This window comes from Oryza glaberrima, chromosome 6 (genome assembly GCF_000147395.1).
Source record: "Oryza glaberrima chromosome 6, OglaRS2, whole genome shotgun sequence".
In the NCBI taxonomy this organism is placed as follows: Eukaryota; Viridiplantae; Streptophyta; class Magnoliopsida; order Poales; family Poaceae; genus Oryza; species Oryza glaberrima.
The window spans coordinates 26,312,387-26,325,147 of NC_068331.1; the positions used below are offsets into that span (position 1 = coordinate 26,312,387).

Below are 12,761 nucleotides of genomic sequence, written 5' to 3' on the forward strand. Positions count from 1 at the left end.
TATACTAGAAAAAAAACTCCAAAGAAAATTAATGCAATCGATATACCAATAATTAATTTAATATTACTTCTAGTCAATGTAGTGTGCATTTCTAAAATAAAAAATAGCCGCGCCTAGTTTTTGTAACAAACCAAGTACCAAAATATTACACGAGTGCAAAAGCACCTTATTCACACGTACGGCATATGTACACGTGTATCACACGATCGATTGAAAACCGAATGTGATTAATCAAGCATCATTTTAAGTTTTTAACGCATGCACGCACACGGAAAATATGCACACTGCATGTGTAATACAGCGTCGAATAAGAGCAACTTTAATAGTAGAGCTCACTACTTACTATAAGTCAATGTTAAAGCTAACATGTACAGTAGATTGGCTATAAGTTTATTCTTATTTTCTTCATCCTCTCTCTTTCTCTCACCATGAATTTAATACATATTTCTTGGAGTTTGTGTGCAGTTAGCTCTTGCATGAGAGCCAACACTCCTCACTTTTGTTTATCTCTCTCTTCCACATAAGTATATTATATAGCTGGCTTATAGCCTACTATTATCCATGCGCTAAGCTTAAACTTAATTGGAGTTTAGCTAAGCTTAATTGGAGTAGTCATCGTTCGTGCAAGATGCCGGTACGGCACTACGACCTTTTTGGCTTAGCTATAGACTATAGTCTCTAGGTAGCTAGCTGCCACTTTTGCCTTTTGGACCCTGCAATTGCACGCTTGCACTATTCCCTATAGTTTCTCCTCGTAAAATAAGTCGTTTAAAATAATATTTAAGTAAAATCTTAAAACTATAAATTATGAATAATTCTCAAGTTGTTAAATTTAAAAATGTAAAAATTATATGAATAGATTTGTCTTGAAAACTATTTTTTTAAAAGTATACATATATCACTTTTTAATAAATATTTTATAGAAATAAGAAGTTAAAGTTATGTTTTGGAGACCGTATCGCTGTCCAAAACGATTTTATTTACGTGTACGGAGGGAGTACATTTTTCCATTCGATTTGGCAGTTAGGATAAAAGTCACACGGGTTGGTGAGATCAATTTGACAAATATACTGCAAATATATTGCCACACGTGCACGTGCAAATCGAGAAGTTTGTGAGCAAGATATAATTAACCCGATCAAATGCAAGTTACGTGTTTGCACGAGCAACTAGTTAACTTGATGATTAGATTTAGAATCTAGATTAGTCTAATGAGTTCAGTGCAAGTGTGTTACTGGTTTCTGTAAGTAGATTAATTTAATTAGATGGACTAGTAATTGAAAGAGGAAAAAGGTAGTACAAGGGCATATATAAATATATGATGTCTAATCATCGGTGGATCGATCGATCGCCCGTCGAATTGATCATGCAGCTCGAGAGAATTGCGGTACACGTTTAGACTTTGGGGACTTGTAGAAATTAAAGCGCATGACAGCCGAAAAGCTAGCAAACAGCTAGCGGCCATTGTCACACTAAAACCATGTGAGGTTAATTAATTTATTAGTTATATGCACTCCTCGCATCTCATCTCATCTTATAGTCGTTTGATTTTTCTATTAGTAAAATTATTTTAAATTCGATCAAAACTTTATAGAAAATATAGTATTATTTAAAAAACATATTATTAAAATATAATAATATTATATTTAATAAAACTAATTAAATATTTTAGGTGATTCTAAATTTTTCTATAAATTTGGATAAACTTAATAAAGTTAACGAAGGGAGTATAATACTAGCATGACAAGCTAACTAGCTAGTTAGGGCACGTATAGTCTACAGACTGCCCTGATACTGGTTAAGTTATCTGATTAACATATTTATATAACATTCTACCTACTTTCTTTGTCTTAATTGGATAGATTAACCTATCTAGTACTATTGTTAGTCCATTCACTTACGTCTTTTGGGCATTGGGTTTATGATGTAGCTATATGGATTAATTAATATTAGATCTCTTCTGAAAGGAATTAATATTAATTCTCATGTGACCATATGGTCCTGTTTGAAAATATGACATAATATATACATATATATAGAGATAGAGCAGTGGCGGAGCTAGAAAATTTTTTAAGCCTGGGCAAACTCAAATATATCTAGTATTTGTTACAATATTTTTAACTTTAATAATTTCAAAATAATAAAAATTCAATGGTGTATTTGCCGGCGAGCCCGGGCGGCTGCCCGTGTGCAACCCGGGCGGTGGCTCCGCCCCTGAGACAGAGAGATCAAGAGAGCATTTGCTGAGTATTATCTGTCACCTATTAATTACCCCTGGAAGCACGCTTTAGAATGTAATGCTGAACTTTATTTATAGGATTTTTGTAATAATTAGTATTCAGTTCAATTCCCATATACCCCCCCCAAAAAAAAAAAATCCACTAGACACGCACACGTTTAAAAGGGGTGCACTTAGTAAGTACTTCCTATAGATATGGATAACGCTAGAAAGCTTTAAAACATAAAACGGGGGGAGTATCTTTAATATGTGGTGTGTATATATGTACGTGGTTTTTAAAAAATGAAAATAATTAATTACGATCAATAATTCTTAAATTAATGGACCAACACTAAAGTGGTACATATTGAATTGGGAGTGCAGGTCTTTGAAGCGATTGTATATATCATTTTGATATAATAATCGTGTGAAATGTAAAGCTTTCCTTTATTAAAAAAAAGGGTACATATCCGAGTTTAGCCTTTTTCAGCTCATGCATATATGCAACTTTGAAGGGGTATACGTCATACACTACTTATTTGGAGAAACTTTAATTTTGCGACGTGTGATGAGCGTGCTAATTTAAGTTTGCGTGCATTTAGGCTCAGGAAAGGTGGAACGTTGGAATTGAAGTCTCTCCTTTTAATTAGCTAGGCTAGGGGTGTGTATCTATCAATCAGAAAAATAGATTTGGGTGAAGTGAACGTAACTCAACTAGTTAGGTTTTTTGTGACGTAACCAATCCACTTGGATGCTCATATTTACGGCTAACTATTTTTTTCAGTGGTAGGCGATGTATCACTCGATAACGAGACGTTTGTAGTGACTTCGTCAATCTCTAGATATGCTGACCCATTATTCTTTCAGTACTAGACGACATACATGTCAACAGCGAGACCGAGACGTCCGTGGTGACTTCGTTAATCTCAAGATATATCAGCCCAGTCTTTCGGAGGTGCTCATAGAGGTAGGGTGCAAGTGTATGTATTTATAGGGGTGAGTGTGCGCGTGTTATGGGTGCTTGCATTTATATTGTGTTTCTAAATAAAAGAAATGAATTAATTAGGATGCATGCATTGTTTTTACTCTCCGTCAACTGCATGTAAATAACTCAAAGAAAATATTATTTTAGAGTGGTCTCAATTAGTAGTAATCTACTATCAGTATAAACAATTACTCAGTTTTTGATAGTTAAAAAATTAAGATACTTAGTTCTACTACTACTACTACTATTTGAGGTACAAATATTAATACATATATACTCCTGTTAATAGAGACCATATATACTACTACTACTATTTAAGGTACAAATATTAATACATATATACTCCTGTTAATAGACACCATAGTAAAATAGCTATGAAAGAGAATATGGTACATATACTGGCAGTTTCATGTCATATCATCACTGGCCCGGGCACACAGTGATTTAATTGTTTTATTTCAGATAATGAATGGGACAAACTATTTTCTAATTATAATGTATATATGCCATATCTTTTTCGTGGAGGGGGATTTACCACGTCTCGAGATATATGCTTTCATGTGTGTGACTATGTTCGTGTGTGTGTGTATATAGAATGAAGAATTTGTCTTAGTGTAGAGAACACGGCAGGCATGCAGTAGCATATATAGATGAGCGCTAAGTCCATACGATTTTAAGAGGTCGGCACCGTCTTAAATTAGCATGAGGGCGACAGCAACAGTACATAAGAGCGAGTTTAATAGTATAGCCATCTACTAGCTTCAATTTATCTATAACCAACCTAATAGCTCATTCATACAATAGTTACATACTACACTATTAATACCTGGTCCACTTATCATACACATCGTGTGTCTTGAAGTACAAATCTGTAGCCCGCTGCTCTTCTCTTTCCTTATTTATCTTTTTAAAATATATTTGCAGCGAGCTTATAGCACCTGTTCTAATGGAGATATCAATTAAAATATCTAGCTTATAATTAAGCCTTGACTTACGATTCCCTAGCTCCTTCATCCTGGCTTCCTGGAATATATATTCTCATGGCATTATTTCCGTTGTTCCATATGCATGGGCTGCCAAGCCTTTGAATTTTTAGTATAGCAAGATAGCTATAACTTAACCTAGCTAGCTTAATTTTGATTAGCTATAGCTAATCTCTATAGGGAAAGAAGAAAAACAAAAAGGAGGAGAAGAAGAGTACTACACGTGCATATGTGTTTCTGCGTTTTTGCCAAATGTACATTTTGGTTTAGTCGCGCACGAATGCTTTTATAAGTAACGTAATTACTCCCTCCGTTTCACAATGTAAGTCATTCTATCATTTCTCACATTCATGTTGATATCAATGAATCTAGATAGATATATATATCTAGATTCATTAACATCAATATAAATGTGGAAAATGCTAGAATAATTTACATTGTGAAACGGAGGAAGTAATTTTTCAATAGAAATGTATTCAATAGAAATGCATCTGTCTTCTAACAACCAACGTCTCGGTCTTGCTTGCTTTTGAGAGTGGTCCTGCTAGCTGATCATATAGTTTTCTTGGAACAGTTTATAGATTTAAAAGCTGAATAATCTGATCTTGCGTAGGAATGCTACTACGTACATGCATGTGCATGGAAATTCAAACTGTCATTGCTAACGCGACAAGTGTACATGCAATATAGTACTACATGTCGACCATTTCGGCAACAAATTCAGTGGCGAAGCTTCTCACGGCATGCGTGGTTTAATATATTGTCCATCGATCAACGTCGAATGTAAAGGGCCAACACCAAACACGCATGATGGCTAGCTTCCTTTTTGATCTTTTCCTGATTGTTGTGGGGATAGATGAATTCTTATATAAATTCTCTCCGTCTCAAAATATAATAAGTGATTTTGGTTGAATGTGACATATCTAGAATCATGAATCTATTCACCTAAAATTTTTTATATTTTAGAACGGAGGGAGTATATGTGTATCTAAGTATGTTATCATATATATATATATATATATATATATATATATATATATATATATATATATATATATATATATATATATATATATATATATATATATATATATATATATATATATATATATATATATATGGAGAAGAGTAAATAAAATAAAATAAAATATACTCATTTTCCTTTGCAGTTTTAGTACAATTCTCTGGAAAGCCACATAACATGAAGAGTTTATAGTCAAATCAGTGTGCTAATATTTCTTTTTTTATCGTAACGGAAATATTGTGTTTTGCAATGCTTCGAGTCAAAGTACTTAGAATGATCTTTAAACGTAAACATGTTTTAATTATTTATATTTTTAAGGCATGAAAATAACCTTTGGGCCCCTTATAATGGGAAAATTTAAGTATTTAACGTTGCAGTTATTGGTGTATGAAAGTTTATTAGAAAATAATTAATCCGCTGGTGAAAGTATTTTTCTTAAAAAAAATTATATACATACTCCCTCTGTTCCTTATTATTAGTCATTTTGATTTTTTTAATAAATTTATTTAGGTTGATCAAGTTTATAGAAAATATTGGTATTTTCAACGCAAAACACAAATATATTATCAAATACATATATATTCAATCTAAATTTAACGAGATTAAATTAACAGTGTTGTTTTTTTTTATAAACTTAGTTAAACCTATAAAAGTCGAAAAAAGAATCAAAATAACTTATAATATAATGTGTAACGTAGGGAGTAGTTTACAAATCAAGTACTCCTGCAAATTCAAACATCAAAGCTGGATTGTCGCCTTTCGTCTGCATGCTTGGACCATCTGATTTAATCGGTGAGTGCTTTGCTATGCATGTTCTTTTTTTTTATCATTCCTTGAACACCAAAGGGGCCACATTTATTAATTAGCTAATTTGCTTCCTGATAAGTTTAATTACTTTGTACGTACTTAATTATTAACCATGTTTTGGGGAATATATATCAAAAAAATGGAAGGAATTAATAGTATAAGGTCTCATTCTTTTCTCCAATAAGAGTTGGATGAATATTAAGATTTTCATGGCACGCTTTTCAAACTGCTAAACTGTGCATTTCGTACGAAAACTTTCTATATAAAAATTGCTCTAAAATATTATATTAATCTATTTTTCAAGTTTGTAATAATTAAAACTCAATCAATCATACGTTAATACCACCTCGTTTTGCGTAAAAAGCTTAATCTTCATCTTCAGGAGAAAAGTACACCACCTAAATAAATAATTGATCTGTAGTTAAATATATACCTCCTCTTCTTCATGTGTATCTTTGGTTTTATGAAACCTCTGATATAGTTCTGAAATATTTTCCTTGTGATGGTAAAGTATGGAAATTATATTAATGTTAATACTTCCATATACACAAACTTCACCCCTTTTCAACCTTGCTGGCATTCATGTATGATGCACGTACGAGTGGGTTTGATCTTGAAAATTTTCTGAATAGATATTTTTTACTGTCGTCTCTATATATGCCTATATCTATTGTTCTTCTGGCTCATTTCTTTGGTAAGTTTCTACGCAATTTCCAGCACACAGGTAATTAAAGAGATGGAGTTAGATGTATAGTACGTATTAGATATTCCACATTCAAAAAAAAAAATGTTGAAAAGACAATTTCAAGATTTTGATGTGTAGAGAACTTCCATTAATATTTTTTCTTATGCATATGATATGTACAACGAAAATTTCTAGATGAAAAACTTTAATTTCTGGAGGAAACTTTCTTGCAACTTAACTATATATACAATTTGATACATGTCTTTCATCTGGATTAAAAATGTCCAAGCTTCTAGCTAGCTGAAATTAATGGTACACGGGAGAGAATTTCAAAAGACCGTGTCTACGTCCCTATCCATGACCAAGTTAAAGTGAACTACTGAGGATGCATCCATGAAATTGGATTGGTTGGGATAGGATCGATATGTTGATAGAGAGATGCATCTTTTTCTCACCTTTTTTTATATTTTTCCCTTTAATTTGCACATCCGATCCCTGGACACAAGAATGTGATCCAAAAGTCCACAATTCATTTCCCATACGTACCGAATGCTTGGCTTTTGTTCGTCCTTTCATTTTCCCCGTGATGTCACTGTTGTAATCTTGATAGGTAATTGCAAACTACTACCTTGACTTAGAAAGCATTTTATCACGCAAGGTACCTATGCCAGCCACAGAATTCTTCTTCTGTACCCTGATCAAACACGCATTTATCAATTTATCACCAGCGACATGTGCATATCCAAGAGGAGAAATTTTGAGCATCTCTTTGAAGATTTCAAATAAATAATTCACGCAATGTGATTTAATCTGTTGCCAAAGTCGTCATATATATCAAGCTAAGTAGGAACTTAAACTCTCTGGCTATATTAATAAACGGTCGAGAAAATTCTTTACCTAGCTTGCTATATAGATACTTCCCTAGCCATATCTCTCTTCCTAATTTCTAATGCAAGGTACATATAATATATGAAGCTATCAATTTGAACTCAATCACTAGCTAACAAGTGACTAGCTAGGAATGGAATTTTTAAGGAATATATATAAATATGCTCAAGCCGATCTTTAAGTTCATGCTTTCACATATGCTTTTGATCACATGCTGCCGGTGCTAGCTAGTTATATATACTGTCGTCAGACATAAGTCATGATATTGAGATATATATTCATATATATGCAGCTAATTAGTAAGTCGATCGCTGCATATCCCTTTCCCATTTTATTGGGGAAAATCCAGAGGAGAGAGAGTTGAATTGACCTCAAATATATAATTTACTTTTGCATGAAGTCTACCTTTGTGAATTCAAACCAATATATATACAATTAACCCGTACATATCAAGTTGAAAACGTACGTAGACACACTAGTACATTAGTACTAGTATAGTATATCTTGAATAATTTTGTCAAACACATACTAGCCAGACAAATAAGATGGCTAATTAATGTTCCCGTTGAACAATGTAATAATTCAAAGAAATATCAATATCTCATTTTCAGTTTGTCAAAGAGAGAACTATTCACACTAGTAATAGTCATTGTATGCAGACCCAGACAAACCTATCAATGAACAGTACATGTCGATCCCAATGGGAAATGCATGAGCTACTTGAACTCATACTTCGCTGTCTCGTGAACAGGGACAGCCCCCAAACTCTTCACAAAACTGGGGTTCCTATACTTATTTTAAAACCTTTTTTTTCTTATCTGTGTTCAGTAAAGTAGCAAGTGAGCATGAATGTTTGACCGGACTTGGTCAGAAAATTCAGCCTTCTCTCTCGATCTCTCTCCTCTCCACACATTCGATTTGGTACGTTTCTGCACGGTAGGCAACAAACAAGTACTTGAATATATATATACTTCTTGGGGGTGTTCTCCTTCTTCTTCTTCATATATCATCATTACCATCTTTATCTCCCTCTCTCTCTCTCTCCCTCTCTGCATATATATAGCTACTTCTCTTTGTGGCAACCATCAGTTAGCTAGCTAGCTTGAGGTAGCTAGCGCTTGTATTTATCAGAAGCTTAGAGATAATTTTCAGAAGCTTAGAGAGCTATCTTAGCTACAAGGAATTACCGGCCGATCGACGGCGAGATCGATCGATTGATCATGGGAGGGTTTGAGAGGAGAGGAGTTCGGCAGTACAACCGGTCCGAGGTGCCACGGATGCGGTGGACGGAGGAGCTGCACCGGCAGTTCGTCGAGGCCGTCGAGTGCCTCGGCGGCCAGGACGGTGAGTTTGAAACACCAACCATGGATATGCATGTTTGGTATTGATCAATTCAAGCTATATGAGCAGATTGATCATGCAATTGCTTAATTATTGCATGGACATGGAGTTCGCTTTGATGATCAAATTAATTGGGATTTTAATTTGCTAGGTATAGATCGAGCTATCATGTTTTTCAAGGGAACTGATTAAACGAAGTGCTTTCTTGTTATTTTTGTTTTTTGGTTTAGAAAGTTTGGTCTCCTTAATTATTAGTTGGTGTCGGTTAGGCAGGAGTTTGAAAACGAACACAGCGTAGCAGGAGTATAGTTAAAGAAAAATAAAGACACGTGATATTATATGTGCATATGCACGATGAACACCCACGGCCCGTTCTCTTTTGGATTTTCTACGGATAATTAAGACTGAATTAAGCATACAATTTAATAAGAGTTAATTAGTTAGATGGAATATCATTAGCACAATAATTTATCAATTGGAGCCACTTTCATCCTCGACTAGCTAGATATATATCTTTTTCCAAAATTAAATTAATATATGTTCTTCTTGACGATTTTTTATTTTTAGTTTTCATCTGAAAGTAATTTAGATCAAGTACTTTAGATATTTTTACACTCTTTTTCTACCTTTAATCGTGCATATATTTGTACCTTGAGTACTAACAGCCATTTTCGTATGTACTCAGCCTGAAGTACTGATCAGTTATTATCATTTGCAAACTAAAATATTTCAAAAGTTTCAAGTACTATCTCATTTGAACATTACCGTAATTAATTATTGTGTGCTTTATCCAGCACGGTCCGGCCATACGAAGCTGAACGTACTATCGATTTTCTCTATCCTTGAGGGAGACATAATATAATTTTTGGTCTCATGATACATGCATGGACCATGGAATAACAGTACTGCATCATGATGATATTTGTTTGTAGATCATTCTTCAGAAGTGCTGATAATTTATCTCCTCTCGCTTTTGTCTGACAGAAGCAACACCGAAGCGAATTCTTCAGTTGATGGGCGTGAAGGGAGTTAGCATCTCTCATATCAAGAGCCATCTTCAGGTAATTTTGTAGACCCAGGACTTACCTTTTCAGATTTGTATGCTAATAATATACATGCATATGTATATATGCAGGATATGCTCTTTAGATTTGTATGCTAATATTAGCTAGAGATTTGATCCGTGGCTCAACCTCTTTTTTCTCTCTCTTAAATAATGGTCAGATGTACAGATCAGGCTCTAGCAACAGCAATCATCCTGTCAGCCTCCAGAAGTTGACATCAGCTACTGTTAACAACATTAGCAAACGTGAGTTTGTGAATAGTGAAGATCGCTGCATTTACGCGTCAGGGGATAGAAACACTGCATCTTCAGACAAGAATACTTACACCATACTCCGCTGCGGCCGCTCATCAATGTGAGTGTGAGAGAGAGTTAATTAGTCATTTTTCAATTAATGTTAATTCCAAGTACATATGTGTGTTATGAATATTTCATTTTATTCAATATATTGATTTTTATACCCACTTGCAGGCCATCAATAGAAGAAATATTCAGAAACTGGGAACAAACCAGAGGGCGTCTTCTTCCATGGAACTCCAACGTGATTACAACAGAACAGGTGCCTTTCCCCTCACTGGAAGCTACGCCTCAAATAATATCACTTAATTGCATATATATAATTTGCATTTTCGTTGGACATCTGTCTGAATTTTTAGCATGTATACATCTTGGTGTATATCCTGTATTCCATTCATGTAGAGAGATAGGAAAAAGCTATGGACAAATGCAGACGTATTTTACTTAAAGAATCCATCTTCCATATATGTACTATTCCCTAGAAGTTTTTGTTTTGGAAACATGCATTAGGTGGCAGGCTACCAAACTAGCAAACCATACTGCCGTCTATTGACTGTTCATTCCTGCTTCTGCATGCATGGTCGAAACCATGAACTATCTAGACTATCTCTGAAACACTTAATTACAAATTTGCAATCCATATATACATTTTTCAGCAAGCTTATTAACACTGAAACGTAGATTAATTAACATATGTATATATCTTTGCAGGCAACGACTAGAGCAAGTCGTCAGACTACTAACTACAGTAAGCCTCTGAAGCAGCTGACAGACTGCGACCTGACGCTGTCGATCGGGCAGCTGTGGGACGACGCCGCCGGCAGCGACGCCGACGGCTCCAGCACGATCAGCGAGGAGGTCGCCGCGCCGTCGAGGGACGAAGCGTTCGTCTCTTCGGCCGATGACCACTTCGCCGCGCCGCCGCCGCGAAGAAGGAGAGCAATATGCTGACCACTGATCTGAACCTGGACCTGACCATTTCATCTTCTTGGCTGTCCTGATCATATGATCATTCAGTTGATGGGCCTGTGTATAGCTGCATTATATTTGTGCATATATGTAGTAGTATGTGTACAAAAATAACGCGGAGAGAGAGAGAGCGTCAGGCTAGTAGTATTTGCAGGTTACCTGATGAGATGATCTTAGAGAGTGTAGTAATATTTTGGAGATTTCTTTAGGATTATTTTCGTATCGTCAGACACGGCATTTTATTAGGTTTTTCAGTAGCGCATGCACGCGTTTATCTGTATAGTTTTCTTTCTATTATTAATTGTTCGTTCGATTAGAGACCGGGGACTTCAGACGAAGACGGGTGAGAAATTTTGACAGTTTTTGCTTCTCTCGGGTAGACTTCTCTGTTGAATTTCTCACCTTTCATCATCTGGGCAGTTCCCCTATTTCTGATCGAATTGTTTGCGCACCACTATCTATACTGATTGAGAACTACTCCCTCAATTTCAAAATATAAGGGATTTTGATCGGATGTGACACATCCGATTCGTAGTACTAGGATATTTTACATCCAGCAAAAGTCCCTTATATTTGGGAACGGAGGGAGTAATGGCGTTACTTGCTAGCCATTTTACCCTTGGCTTTCATAGTGTCAATCTGGATTTGTAGCTAGCTACTCTTTGTCCCAAAATAAATCAACCTCGTACGGAATGTGACACATCCTAGTACGATGAATCTGGACATGTCTCGTACGAAGTTGGTTTATTTTGGTAGAGGTAGCTATGTATCTTGGTATTCGCAAATTTTTTTTCCTATAGAACATGTCATCAGTTCTCTTCTTCAGAGTACTTCCTCCGTTTCACAATGTAAGTCATTCTAGCATTTTTCACATTCATATTGATGTTAATGAATCTAGACAGATAGATATATGATATTTCATATATCTATCTGTCTAGATTCATTAACATCAATATGAATGTGGGAAATGCTAGAATGACTTACATTGTGAAACGGAGGAAATACTATATATTGTTCTGCATGCAGTATACTTCAAACTTCACCATATATCTCAACGGGACATTTAGTGCAAATTATGGATACAGCAATCATCAGTTCAGATCCAAATTTTGAATTCAAAAGCCGGTCGTTATCGATGTTTAGGGCAAAATGGTCGGAAACGATATCATTTCTCTATTAATTTTAGATTATGGAATAGTCTCGATCGGTACGGTAAATTTTTTCCGTATTTATAAATTTAACTATTTAGTGATGACGACTTCAATATGATGCTGATAAAAATATAAAAAAGAAAATTTTATATATAGTTAGAAATGAAAGTGATCGGAAACAATATTATTTTTACCGTTCGATCGGGAATTTCTGTACCATTTTCAGCCCAAACTCCCACTGCGTACATCATATCATAGTACTACTATGTTTGTCATGGGACATATAGAACTAAACACTTTGTCTCTTAATTATATATATCATATTACTTCCTCTATTTTTTTAATATATG

At 34.8% G+C, this 12,761-nt stretch overlaps 1 protein-coding gene across 1 annotated transcript; it reads left to right on the forward strand.

The window, feature by feature from the left end:
- Positions 1-8,606: 8,606 nt before the first annotated feature.
- LOC127775909 (myb family transcription factor MPH1) lies at positions 8,607-11,700 on the forward strand. Its single transcript, XM_052302221.1, has 5 exons — positions 8,607-8,934; positions 9,916-9,992; positions 10,156-10,349; positions 10,466-10,553; positions 11,003-11,700. The coding sequence occupies exons 1-5, from the start codon at positions 8,811-8,813 to the stop codon at positions 11,240-11,242; spliced, it is 723 nt and encodes a 240-aa protein (XP_052158181.1). The 5' UTR covers positions 8,607-8,810; the 3' UTR covers positions 11,243-11,700.
- The last annotated feature ends 1,061 nt before the right edge of the window (positions 11,701-12,761 follow it).